Raw genomic sequence first — 14,744 nt, 5'->3', positions numbered from 1 at the left:
AAAGGGAAATGGATCGGTTAAAGTTAGATATAGCGGGAATTAGTGCAATTCGGTGGCAGGAGGAACAAGACTTTTGGTTAGGTGAATGCAGGGTTATAAATACAAAATCAAATAGGGGTAATGCAGGAGTAGGTTTAATAATGAATAAAAAAATAGGATTGCGGGTAAGCTACTACAAACAGCATAGTGAACGCATTATTGTGGCCAAGATAGACACAAAGCCCACACCTACTACAGTAGTACAAGTTTATATGCCAACTAGCTCTGCAGATGATGAAGAAATTGATGAAATTTATGATGAGATGAAAGAAATTATTCAGGTAGTGAAGGGAGACGAAAATCTAATAGTCATGGGTGACTGGAATTCGAGAGTAGGAAAATGGAGAGAAGGAATCATAGTAGGTGAATATGGATTGAGGGTAAGAAATGAAAGAGGAAGCTGTCTGGTGGAATTTTGCACAGAGCATAACTTAATCATAGCTAACACTTGGTTCAAGAATCATAAAAGAAAATTGTATACATGGAATAATCCTGGAGATACTAGAAGGCATCATATAGATTATATACTGGTAAGACAGAGATTTAGGAACCAGGTTTTAAATTGTAAGACGTTTCCAGGGTCAGATGTGGACTCTTGACCACAATCTATTGGTTATGAACTGTAGATTAAAACTGAAGAAACTGCAAAAAGTTGGGAATTTAAGGAGATGGGACCTGGATAAACTGAAAGAACCAGAGGTTGTACAGAGTTTCAGGGAGAGCATAAGGGAACAATTGACAGGAATGGGGGAAGAAATACAGTAGAAGAAGAATGGGTAGCTCTGAGGGATGAAGTAGTGAAGGCAGCAGAGAATCAAATAGGTGAAAAGACGAGGGCTAGTAGAAACCCTTGGCCAACAGAACAAATATTGAATTTAATTGATGAAAGGAGAAAACATAAAAATGCAGTAAATGAAGCAGGCAAAAAGGAATACAAACGTCTCAAAAATGAGATCGACAGGAAGTGCAAAATGGCTAAGCAGGCGTGGCTAGAGGACAAATGTAAGGATATAGAGGCTTATCTCACTAGGGGTAAGATAGATACTGCCTACAGGAAAATTAAAGAGACCTTTGGGGACCACTTGTATAGATATCAAGAGCTCTGATGGAAAGCCAGTTCTAAGCAAAGATGGGAAAACAGAAAGGTGGAAGGAGTATATAGAGGGTCTATACAAGGGCGATGTACTTGAGGTCAATATTATGGAAATGGAAGAGGATGTAGAAGAAGATGAAATGGGAGATACGATACTGCGTGAAGAGTTTGACAGAGCACTGAAAGACCTGAGTCGAAACAAGGCCCCGGGAGTAGAGAACATTCCATTAGAACTACTGACGGCCTTGGGAGAGCCAGTCCTGACAAAACTCTACCATCTAGTGAGCAAGATGTATGAGACAGGCGAAATACCCTCAGACTTCAAGAAAAATATAATAATTCCAATCCCAAAGAAAGCAGGTGTTGACAGATGTGAAAATTACCAAACTATCAGTTTAATAAGTCACAGCTGCAAAATACTAACGCGAATTCTTTACAGACGAATGGAAAAACTGGTAGAAGCCGACCTCGGGGAAGATTAGTTTGGATTCCGTAGAAATATTGGAACACGTGAGGCAATACTGACCTTACGACTTATCTTAGAAGAAAGATTAAGGAAAGGCAAACCTACGTTTCTAGCATTTGTAGACTTAGATAAAGCGTTTAACAATCTTGACTATAATACTCTCTTTCAAATTCTGAAGGTGGCAGGGGTAAAATACAGGTAGCGAAAGGCTATTTACAATTTGTACAGAAATCAGATGGCAGTTATAAGAGTTGAGGGGCGCGAAAGCGTAGCTGTGTTTAGGAAGGGAGTGAGACAGGGTTGTAACCTCTCCCCGATGCTATTCAATCTGTATATTGAGCAAGCAGTAAAGGAAACAAAAGAAAAATTCGGAGCTGGTAAAAAAATCCATGGAGAAGAATTAAAAACTTTGAGGTTCGCCGATGACATTGTAATTCTGTCAGGACAACAAAGGACTTGGAAGAGAAGTTGAACGGAATGGATAATGTCTTGAAAGGAGGATGTAAGATGAACATCAACAAAAGCAGAACGAGGATATTGGAATGTAGTCGAATTAAGTCGGGTGATGCTGAGGGAATTAGATTAGGAAATGAGACACTTAAAGTAGTAAAGGAGTTTTGATATTTGGGGAGCAAAATAACTGATGATGGTCGAAGTAGAGAGGATATAAAATGTAGACTGGCAATGGCAAGGAAAGCGTTTCTGAAGAAGAGAAATTTGTTAACATCGAGTAGAGATTTAAGTGTCAGGAAGTCGTTTCTGAAAGTATTTCTATGAAGTGTAGCCATGTATGGAAGTGTAACATGGACGATAAATAGTTTGGACAAGAAGAGAATAGAAGCTTTCGAAATGTGGTGCTACAGAAGAATGCTGAAGATTAGATGGGTAGATCACATAAGATGGGTAGAGGAGGTATTGAATAGAATTGGGTAGAAGAGGAGTTTGTTGCACAACTTGGCAAGAAGAAGGGACCGGTTGGTAGGACATATTCTGAGGCATCAAGGGATCACAAATTTAGCATTGGAGGGCAGCGTGGAGGGTAAAAATCGTAGAGGGAGACCAAGTGATGAATACGCTTAGCAGATTCAGAAGGATGTAGGTTGCAGTAGGTACTGGGAGATGAAGAAGCTTGCACAGGATAGAGTAGCATGGAGAGCTGCATCAAACCATTCTCAGGACTGACGACCACAACAACAACAACATCTTCTGTGTTATCCAGAGATGTCTACTACGCCTTGCAGTTTCACTTATGTGATGTTCTGCTGTCTTCCCTATTTCACCTCTCAAAGCTATCCATTCGCCTTCTGAAGTATCCCTTTCCCTCGTTTCAGTCCAACGTTGCCTCATGCTCCCTCTGTTATTCTCAATGACCTCTGGTTTCTTGTATTCATCCAGGTTTCATCTCCTTAGTTTCCTATCAGTTTTCAGTTTCTTCAGTACTAATCTGTAGTTGGTTACCAACAAATTGCTAATAATTTTATCATGGTTTGGAGCCGCAGTCAGGTAATACTGCCTTCATTTAACCGTATAGATAGTTTATTGTGTTGTACAATCATGATACCGGCCTCTGGCCATTTGAAGTGCCACAATGCTGAGCGCGATCGGACTTCTATAAACGAAGTTGTCGTTGAAATATACCAAGTTTTATTATATTTCCACTGTGACTTCATTTATAGAAGTCTGATCATTCCCAACATTGTGTCACCTGAAAATGGCCAAAGGCCGAAATCATGATTATACAGTACAATAAACAATCTATACAGTCAAGTGGCGGAGCTTTCATAAAAAACAATAACAACAAATTCCGGTCATCAGATTCCACATTTGGCCCTCTGTCTTACCATCATATAATCAATCTGAAACATTCCAGTGTACCAAGGTCTCTTACACGTATGTAACCTTCTTTCATGATTCTTGATCCAAGTGTCAACTCCTTGTGTCTTTACTTTTTTTAGAGAAACTGACAGTCATCTGAGAGATACGCAGTTTTGTTTTCCATTCTTCTGTTATCCTGGTCAGCAACTTAGATTCCTGAACTACAAGTTCATTGTGCGATAGTTCTCGTTTGTTTGTCCATGCTGTCTTCGGAAATGTGTGGATGGTGTTCCTCCGAAGGTCTGAGGCCAAGTACCAAATTTCACAAAGATTATACATAGTACACAATAGCTTGAATAACCGTTTGATTAACATTGCCTTCCCCTCCCCCCCCCCCCCCCCCGCCGGCCTCCCGCCTTCTGTCCCAGTTATTTTATAAATTCTATAAGAATGTTATTTATACTTTCTGCCTTGTTTAATAGCAAATATTCCGAACTCTTTCGAACTAGGATTCTAATACTTGGTTCCCTGTGTCTTCCAGATCGACACACATTTTTCTTCTATCACGTCAGCAGACAGTTCGTCTCCCTCGTAGAGGCCGTCAGTATACACTGATGAGCCGAAAGATTATAACTACCTGTTTAATAGCTTGTTTGTCCGTCTTTGGAACGAAATACATAACTGATTCTGCGTATCAGGGATCCGACAGTTTGTTAGTAGGTTTGTCGAGATATATGGCATTAGATGTCTACTCACAGGTCATGTAATTCGCGTACATAACATGTCGCTTATTTGCGTACACGGTGATAGCGTCCGACAGCGATCAATATGGGCTCCGTACGATTTACATCAAGCGAATCTGGGCGGCGAGAAATTAACATGAATTCACAACAATCCTCCTCAGAGACACGGACAATTAAACTTCTGAAACATGACGTCGGGAAAGACATTAAGCATGAAGGGATGCAAGTGGTTCGCATCTGTGAGCGTTTCTTCGATTACTACCACAGGTCCTGTACAAGCGCAGGACAATGTCTCACATGGCATAACGCTGCTCCCGTCAACCTGTGTCCGTGGCGCGCTGCACGCTTCGAGCCGCCGTTCGCCTCAATGACGACGTTTGTGGAGACGACTATCGACGAAGTGTAGCAAAAATGCGATTCCTCCGAAGAACCGACACGTTTCCTTTGATCGACGGTCGAATCCCGATGGTCCCGTGCCCACTAGAATTGTAAGGAGACGATGTCGTTGGGTCAACATGTGAACTCATAGTGGTGGTCTACTGTAGAGCTCCATGTTCAACAATGTACGATGAACAGTGTGTTCCGAAACACTTGCGTATGCACCAGCATCGTGCTCTTTCGGCAGAAATGAATCACATCACTGTCTATCCTACTTTACATGGCGGACAAGCCTCAGAAGACCACGTTCTGTAAACAGTCGTGAGCGTCCAACCATTTAACGCGTAGTGGTACTTTCACTGTGTTCCTACCTCTTTCCGTAGATGATCACGACAGTAGCACGTGAACATTCGACCAGCTTCGCCGTTTTCGAGATACTAGTTCACGGGCTCTGGTTAATAACAATCTGCCCTTTGTGAAAGTCCCTTATCTCAATCGATATCCCTATTTTCGGCCCATATCTTCGCTATGGTGATCCCCCATCCGTGTCTGCTCCGCTTACGTACTTAAGTTACCGCGTCACGTGCCCGCGACGCCACCAGGCGGGATCAGACGTTGTGGCGGGCAGTGGTCATAATGTTTTGGCGTATCAGTGTATTCATCTCACTTATCCGCTTCTCCTCTACATTTAACAGTTGAACTGTTTCATTTGTTTCCGATTTCTCCGGAAGTTAATTTGCCCCTTTCTATTTGCTGATTCTGTCCAGAAAGCGACCATTTTTTCGTTTTGTTCCTAAAGCAATTTAGTTTTAGCTTCCTTGCATTTCCTATTGATTTGAGTCATATGTAACGTGTATTGCTGTATTCCATTGCTTTCCCTAACAAGTTTTTGGTTGCTTATTTCATCGATCTATTGAAATGTTTGTTCAGTTACTGAAAGTTTCCTCCTTACCCCTTTATTCGACCGTCCAGCTCCTGTGATTATGCTATAATATCATATACAGCAACTTTTTGACAAATAGGTTGTAATTTTTGGAAACTGTTATTCACCACCAGATACACCACATTTGACAATTTCGATAGGCTACATAAGTACAGAATGAATTTACTGAAGCAATTTTTTTAAATTTTTTTTGAGGCAACACCCTGTTTCAAATCTCCCATTGCAAATCAAATGTTGTGGCAACAACATCGTATTAGTTATTTAGATATTTTATTGTGATTTTCTTTGAATTTTCTTTTGCAGTGAATGTATCTGACATCGTGGAACAAATACAGGCTGCTGTCGAATTCGTGCTGAATTTCGCCCAGAAACGTGGTTCGAGGTATGTAATGTTTTCGGAGTGACAATAGCTGTCTCGTGTATTTTTCTGTCAGATACTTGCTTAAAATCGTCAGTAGCTAAACCAGTCTCAACTGATGATCATTTCCAGTAGCCATGGATAATTCTTGCCTCACATTGCATGAACGTATGTGAGGAGTTATCATTTGTGTTATGCTTTTATGAGGACTCCTGTCTTATTTCTTAACCATTTCAAAAGCAAATACGTACGAGCAGTGTCGTACATAGAAACTTATCCAAAAGGAGACAGACTCGAAAATTGTCATATGCATATTATTTATTCGATGAAAATTTGAAAATGTGTCGTCCACAGGAACTAAATGTGGCAAGAATACACAAAACTTATTCTATCTCAAAAGATTAATAGTCGTCTACGTTAAATTTTGAGGCAGATTATTTTGGCAACTAAACGGTAAGCAAATTTCAGTAATATATGTAATGTACATCTTTTTATTTTGTTAGTATGAATTTGGATGCCATCTTTTTCATTCATCAATCTGAAACTTCATTCTCATGTGATTAAATTCGTGGGATACAACGGTTTACGACACAAAGTTGGAAAATAGCAACAAAAATAATTCACTAATACTCCCAAGCCGTAAACAGAGCTCTGCGTTGTACGTAAGGAATGTCTGCCACGGAGCCACCATGGTTGGAAGGTTGATTTGGGGGAGTGGACCAAACAGCTAGGTCACTGGTCGCATCGGATTAGGGAAGAATGGGAAAGGAAATCGGCCGTGCCCTTTCAAAGGAACCATCCCCGTACTTGCCTGAAGCGATTCAGGGAAATCACTGAAAACATAAATCAGGATGGCCGGACGTTCGAAATTTGACTCTAACTTGCCTACAACCTTCCTCTGAAATGGCGCAAAAGCGTGGCGCTCTGTGACGTCACCCTCAGACTCGGCGGCGCGTCACACAGCAAGATGTCGACACATGAAAAAAGGAAGGAAAGAAAAAAAAAGCCACGTTTCAGGAGTTCGCGTGAGGTGTAAGGCGAGTTAATGATGTCACATTTGCACGCAATCTCACATAGTTTCGCTAAACGCTACTGTGGACGCGTCACACCGTGGGAAGGGCGTCACACCTGTCATTGCCTTTATCTAAAAAAAAATAAATAACTAAATAAATAAATAAAAATAAAAAAAGAAACCTTTCAAATGGCTCTAAGCACTATGGTACTTAACATCTGAGGTCATCAGTCCCCTAAACTTAGAACTGCTTAAACCTAACTAACCTAAGGACATCACACACATCCATGCCCGAGGCAGGATTCGAACCTGTGACTGTAGCAGCGGTTCGTTTCCAGACTGAAGCGCCTAGAACCGCTAGGCCACAGCGGCCAGCGCCTTTATCTCACATTTTCTCTTAATGCCTCTGCGGCAAGTACCAGAACCACGACGTGCAGCGTTGGAATCTAATAGTTTTGCTATGAGAGGCCTAGGAAAACATTTCGGACACAACGCTGCTCAGTATCGACAAGAAAAAATCTCACGATGTGTCGCAAAGGGCGTGAATGACGCCGTCCCTTCGCTTAGTAAATTAATTTTCACACATTTTGCGGTGGAAAGTGACAGTTTTCAGTGCGATGTAGAACAGGACGACATTCTTGACAAATTTCGACTTTTCTGACACTCCAGACGATTCAACCCCTCTCTAAGGACATCAAAGGGTTGCATTCCCATTGAATGTCTTCTCACCCATTTGGAATGTAGCATGACCGCAATTTTTGCTCTGGTACACAGGGTGGAACCATTAGAGATCATTCAAAACATTCGACGAAATATGTACGTGGCCGAAGAGGGAGATCTTTCGTGTTCATCCCTCCCTTTCTCGCCCACTTGTAGCAAGTGCATAAGGGGAGCGCGACATTGATACACCCGTGAATAAAACGGCAACGGGTCCCTCTAAGACTCCCTGATCGGCAACTCTCTTGATACCACCTGCACAGCTCTGTTGAGCACTTTAAAAATATCTCTGTACATGGACAATAGTGCACCGATCCCTAAACGCCAATGGGACGGGCAACCCTCTCAACACTAGGTACTGTCGGGCGCATGCAGAATCTGGGGGTATTGAAAGGACTGCCTATTGCGGCAGCGGAGGTGCACCGAGGATGCTTGCGAACCGGGGGAAGGGGGTCGTAGAGGGACCTTCGCCATTTTATTCACATATGTGTCAATGTCTCACCCCCCCCCCCCCTTCAAGCCCTTCCCCTCGTGCACACGCCATAGGAGGGCGTCATAAGTTGGGATGAAAAACACACTTTCCTGCTTCGCGTCACGGTCAGATTTCGTTTAATTGTTTTCATCGGTCACTATTAGCTCCGTCCTGTATACCAGGCCAAAAACTGCGGTCAGGCTATATTCCAAAAGGATGAGATGATGATCAGTGAGGCTGCAGCACCCTGATGTCCGTAGAGAAGGGTTGAATTGTCGGAAGTGTCAGCATTGTCTGAGTCTGTCAAGAACGGCGTCCTGTAGGGCATTTCAACGATAACTACTGTTTTCGACCGCGAACTGTGTGAAAATAAACTTACAGGAAGGGGTGGCTTCGTTCACGTCCTTTATGATACATCCTGAGGCTTTTGTGTGTCGATTCCAGTGTGCGATTTGCAGGGGGGGATGGGGGGGGGATTTCCCCCCCTCTGCATCAGACCGTCACCTCCTCTGGTTTTCGTTTATGCATCCCAACCTGGGATGTTTATTTCCCACGCACTGGAGTAAAACTTTACATATAATTTAAATTTGTGGAGCCGAACACTGAAAGTTTTTAATAAGTCTTACTATTAATATTATTAATATGTTTCAGTTTTCTATCATCAGAATAAGTACAGCTTTTCACAAATGTGCCTCTACTTTTTGAATTCCCCTCTTATACCTGTATATAGATGATTTTGTAAATAAGCTTTACCTATAATGTACTTTTAAAGATATAACAAGGGATGGCTTTTCTGATAGTGCATACGCGTGAATAGTGAATTTCGCCATTAACTTCTATTTATAAATAGCTGTTTAACCATGCGTAACGCCACGCTCCAAGCTAGTAACATATATAATTCTACTAACCCCCTAAGACATCCCCCCGACTGGTAAAAGGACAAATAACACCCTGGTGGATTCTGATCAGCAGTGTGTCAGCAATATTTTTCTCGGCTACCCACAAGAAAACTGTGTAACTTCAATGCAGGGTGTCGTGGTATCGGCCCCTGCAGCAGATGTGACAACAGAAGGGGTGAGATATGGATAAGGGCAGGTGTGTCGACCTTCGCAAGTTGTGACGCGTCCATGGTAGCGCTGAGCGGATTTGTAGTCAAATGTGGCGTCAATGTCACACCATGAACCCACCTTACACTTCACACGAACTACTGAACTCTGGTCTTTTCTTTGTTGTTCTGGCTGTTTGAAGGGTCGCCGTGCCCGACGGTGACGTGTCAGAGCACCATGAACTTGCACCTTTACAGAGGACAGCTGTAGACACCGTATAACCAAATTTCCAAATTTTGCACCGAAATGGGAGGAAATGGTGTGGTTTCGAAAAAGTGGCGCTCTTATTTTGGCGCACAATGTACTTCCGTAGAAAAGCGGCTTTGGCGGCTGTTGTTGAGACTGAGATTCTGAATTTGACAACGGTAAGTTTTGTTGCTGTTTGGCTACGAATTAAGGAATGGATAGCTTCATCTGTCCATTATTGCTTTCCGAAGCAGCTTGCAAAATTTTGAAAACACCAATTCACTTTCGAACGGGAGTACTCAAGATCGAGCTTTTAGACTTCAGCTTGTGGAAATTCGACGTTACGGAGAGTCCCCAATGAGTCTAGGTAGTAGCATTTTCAGATGCAGTCGTACCTCCACTGTAGTAGTAGTAGTGCTGTCTTTGATTACCGTTTCGCTGTGGATAAAAACAAAACGGAAAGTGGACCAACGTGGAAGGGAGCTACTCGAAAGCACTATGTTTACATGGAGGAATTTGCCTGACATTGATCTAGTTTCAATAATAAATTCACACATTCACAGAGATAAGGCAGGATTCTGCAATATACTACTTATTTTCCTACGTAAAAGTCAGCGAAACCACAGATCACCGCTGCAAAATTGCTGTTGCGAGGTAACAGGCGAGTTGCGGAGCCCTGAAAATATTCTAAGTTCGGAATTGGCGTAGCCGCGCGGGCCGCTCGGCAGGCCGACTGCGTGCTGCCGGACAAGAGGGGTAGCCCCAGCGCGAGGTCCAGCCACCGCGTGCCTGCGAGTTCCTTGGTGACGCTGTGTCGGTGAAGGAGACACGCCGGGAGAGCCGAAGATGGCGGACTTTGTGAAACCTTAGTGGCAGACATTTCGCGGTTCGTATAGAAATTAATAGTAGCCAGATGAATCATGATACCTCAAAAAGAAACATGTACATTACCAGTATTTGCACGACGATTCTGGTGGTATAATGAGATTTTCAATATCTTTATCAGTTGAAGTTTATTGTCTGACGATAAATTATACAAGTAACACCCAGCAACGAATTTCCAAAATCTAACCGGTTCATCCGATTTTGTCGATCGACGTGTCTTAAGAAAGGTATTAGTGTAAACCTAAATTGGTATAAATTACAGGCATGTAACTTGAAAAGCACATGAGTTATTGGAGGCCAAAGTGGTCAATTACTATCGATCGAATCAGGCCATAAATACTCCACAGTTACACGAAAAAACGGTAGCAGTATGCTTATAAATATATTTATTCGTCTATATCTTTGTTTGTATCCGAAATATATTATTCATGAAGAAATTGGTCAATTATTTACTCTGTTTTAGGAAGCACAGAAACATTAGGATACTGGCTTACTTCTGTTCTATTCCTTTGATAAATGTTTATTTAATTTGTTTATGTATTTAATAATGTGTATTAGTGCGTGTTTATGGTCCAGCCATAGGAATATTTATTTAATTTCAAGTTAGTTAAATGTAAATCCAGTATTTCTTATGTGTTTCAATATGTTTGTGAGTGTGCGTTGGCTTGAAGACAAGGCAGGAGCGCTCTAGCCAGTCACAGTGCTCGTTACTACAGCAGGCGACTACTGAAGTGGGGGACACGAGGCAGTTCTAAACAGTATGGCGCGACGGAGGGACGGTCGCCAGAGATACAAACATTTCGTAGTGCCGACTTGTGCGCTTGTAAGATTTTCGTGGCTTCTGCATTGAAGACGTAGTATGTGTTTAGATGTGAATATCTCACGAGCTATGTTGTTGTTCATAACTAATTACGGAACTAGGAATCTATTATTTCCCCGTTATTCAACTTCTATTTTATTTAAATGCTGGACCATCGACACCAATAAGTGTTTTATAGTAATAAATGGCATTCTGCTATCGTACTCGTGATTTAAAGTCGTTAAAATAGCACCTCCAGAATTCATTTAATTGCAATCTTTCATTTATAGACGTCTATATAACATTCAAAATTCGCAGTTGCCCAGTGATAGGAACCTTTGACCGTTCGATCATGTGTATATTCATATTGTATACTGTAGACTCAGCAGTATTTGGCTTGTAATGCGGGAGCTACGTATCCCGGCCCCTAGACAACGAAACCAGCCGAAACTTGTAATATTCCACTTTGAGTCAGAGGGTACATACACTCCTGGAAATTGAAATAAGAACACCGTGAATTCATTGTCCCAGGAAGGGGAAACTTTATTGAGACATTCCTGGGGTCAGATACATCACATGATCACACTGACAGAACCACAGGCACATAGACACAGGCAACAGAGCATGCACAATGTCGGCACTAGTACAGTGTATATCCACCTTTCGCAGCAATGCAGGCTGCTGTTCTCCCATGGAGACGATCGTAGAGATGCTGGATGTAGTCCTGTGGAACGGCTTGCCATGCCATTTCCACCTGGCGCCTCAGTTGGACCAGCGTTCGTGCTGGACATACAGACCGCGTGAGACGACGCTTCATCCAGTCCCAAACATGCTCAATGGGGGACAGATCCGGAGATCTTGCTGGCCAGGGTAGTTGACTTACACCTTCTAGAGCACGTTGGGTGGCACGGGATACATGCGGACGTGCATTGTCCTGTTGGAACAGCAAGTTCCCTTGCCGGTCTAGGAATGGTAGAACGATGGGTTCGATGACGGTTTGGATGTACCGTGCACTATTCAGTGTCCCCTCGACGATCACCAGTGGTGTACGGCCAGTGTAGGAGATCGCTCCCCACACCATGATGCCGGGTGTTGGCCCTGTGTGCCTCGGTCGTATGCAGTCCTGATTGTGGCGCTCACCTGCACGGCGCCAAACACGCATACGACCATCATTGGCACCAAGGCAGAAGCGACTCTCATCGCTGAAGACGACACGTCTCCATTCGTCCCTCCATTCACGCCTGTCGCGACACCACTGGAGGCGGGCTGCACGATGTTGGGGCGTGAGCGGAAGACGGCCTAACGGTGTGCGGGACCGTATCCCAGCTTCATGGAGACGGTTGCGAATGGTCCTCGCCGATACCCCAGGAGCAACAGTGTCCCTAATTTGCTGGCAAGTGGCGGTGCGGTCCCCTACGGCACTGCGTAGGATCCTACGGTCTTGGCGTGCATCCGTGCGTCGCTGCGGTCCGGTCCCAGGTCGACGGGCACGTGCACCTTCCGCCGACCACTGGCGACAACATCGATGTACTGTGGAGACCTCACGCCCCACGTGTTGAGCAATTCGGCGGTACGTCCACTAGGCCTCCCGCATGCCCACTATACGCCCTCGCTCAAAGTCCGTCAACTGCACATACGGTTCACGTCCACGCTGTCGCGGCATGCTACCAGTGTTAAAGACTGCGATGGAGCTCCGTATGCCACGGCAAACTGGCTGACACTGACGGCGGCGGTGCACAAATGCTGCGCAGCTAGCGCCATTCGACGGCCAACACCGCGGTTCCTGGTGTGTCCGCTGTGCCGTGCGTGTGATCATTGCTTGTACAGCCCTCTCGCAGTGTCCGGAGCAAGTATGGTGGGTCTGACACACCGGTGTCAATGTGTTCTTTTTTCCATTTCCAGGAGTGTAGTTGGGGGCCACACCACATCATATCATTTCATTATTATTTGAAAGCCCGCACGCACTGTACAGACTTACTTCGTTGTGGAGGCCATTTCTTCCACAGTTTTTGATGGCTCATGGGAATACTGCAGTCCTACACTACATTCACAAATTCTACAGAGCTGAAAAGCTTCATTTTCGTTACCAGTACAAGGAGAGTTCAGTTAAAAGGCGATCGAGCAGTGTGTGTCCCCAGCAATTATAAATGACACTTTGATATTAACATCAATGGCGTTAAGCTATTCGTCGGCTCGGTGTGTCCTGACCAGTCTTCAGTGCCGGTATTGTGGGTGCAGTGGAAGTCCCGTACAATATCCCAGCTGAAGGCACAGCACACGATGTGTGTTTCTACAATTTCTTAAATTTATACGCGTCGAGTGCCTATCGGGCAGTCACATTCGTAACTCTACATAGATAATTCAACTGGCCAGAAAATACTACAGAGTATGTACCAGATAGCACCATCCCTATCTTCCAAAACAGGGGCGTGTGGGTGTGCGGGCACTCTGCGGGGGCGCACCTGTCGGCGTGGCTGCTGTCGCCGTGGCTGGACCGGCTGGGCGCCGCCGCCCGCCGCCTGCTGCGCGGCCTCGTGCTCGTCTCGGGCGTCTACCGGCTGGCGCCGCTCGTCCCCACCTACGTCAACCACGCGCTGCGCCTCACCAGGTACGCTCTGCCCGGCCACCTGCATTCCTTCCCCTGTGGCTCAGCCGTGGCGCATCCTCCACTGTGTCTGCTCTGACGGTTCGCAGGGAGACGGCCGATTCGGTGAGCCCCGCGCTAGCGGCCTTCGAGCTCTCTCCCGACTCCAAGGACTCAATCAAGAATATGAGAATTCTCGTAGCCATTGGGCAGCACGACTCTCCGGCATTCCACGAGCAATCTCGAGAATACTCAAAGGTAAATATGTTGATGTGGTCGTCAGTCCTGAGACTGGTTTGATGCAGCTCTCCATACTACTCTATCCTGTGCAAGCATCTTCATCTCCCAGTTCCTACTGCAACCTCCATCCTTCTGAATCTGCTTAGTGCAGTCATCTCTTGGTCTCCCTCTACGATTTTTACCCTCCACGCTACCCTCCAATAACAAATTGGTGATCCCTTGATGCCTCAGAACATGTCCTACCAACCGATCCCTTCTTCTAATGCGTTCACTATGCTGTTTGTAGTAGCTTACCCGCACTCCCATTTTTGTATTCATTATTGAACCTACTCCTGCATTACCCCTATTTGATTTTGTATTTATAACCCTGTATTCATCTTGTTCCTCCTGCCACCGAACTTCACTAATTCCCACTATATCTAACTTTAACCGATCCATTTCACTTTTTAAATTTTCTAACCTACCTGCCCGATTAAGGGATCTGACATTCCACGCTCCGATCCGTAGAACGCCAGTTTTCTTTCTCCTGATAACGACGTCCTCTTGAGTAGTCGCCGCCCGGAGATCCGAACTATTTTACCTCCGGAATATTTTTCCCAAGAGGACGCCATCATCATTTAACCATACAGTAAAGCTGCATGCCCTCGGGAAAAATTACGGCTGTAGTTTCCCCTTGCTTTCAGCCGTTCGCAGTACCAGCACAGCAAGGCCGTTTTGGTTAGTGTTACAGGGCCAGATCAGTCAGTCATCCAGACTGTTGCCCCTGCAACTACTGAAAAGGCTGCTGCCCCTCTTCAGGAACCACATGTTTGTCTGGCCTCTACCTACGGTACGGCCATCTGTATCGCTGAGGAACGCAAGCCTCCCCACCAACGACAAGGTCCATTGTTCATGGTGGGGTGAGGGGG

The 14,744-nt window shown here is 44.6% G+C and overlaps 2 protein-coding genes across 3 annotated transcripts in view; one reads left to right on the top strand and one right to left on the bottom strand.

Annotated features, from left to right (window-relative positions):
- The window catches only part of LOC126253319 (waprin-Thr1), a 217,651-nt gene that overhangs the window by 128,780 nt on the left and 74,127 nt on the right, over positions 1–14,744 (bottom strand). The gene's annotated exons all lie outside the window — the stretch shown is intronic.
- The window catches only part of LOC126253305 (kynurenine formamidase), a 55,637-nt gene that overhangs the window by 34,606 nt on the left and 6,287 nt on the right, over positions 1–14,744 (top strand). For both annotated transcript variants that reach the window (XM_049954547.1, XM_049954538.1), the window contains 3 exons: positions 5,781–5,859; positions 13,438–13,620; positions 13,707–13,854. In XM_049954547.1, coding sequence (XP_049810504.1) covers positions 5,781–5,859; positions 13,438–13,620; positions 13,707–13,854 — 410 coding nt within the window. The remainder of the gene's footprint in view (positions 1–5,780; positions 5,860–13,437; positions 13,621–13,706; positions 13,855–14,744) is intronic.

Source organism: Schistocerca nitens, chromosome 1 (genome assembly GCF_023898315.1).
Source record: "Schistocerca nitens isolate TAMUIC-IGC-003100 chromosome 1, iqSchNite1.1, whole genome shotgun sequence".
Lineage (NCBI taxonomy): Eukaryota > Metazoa > Arthropoda > Insecta > Orthoptera > Acrididae > Schistocerca > Schistocerca nitens.
The sequence above is the reverse complement of the archived record's forward strand: the minus strand, read 5'-3'. Positions and strand labels throughout refer to the sequence as shown.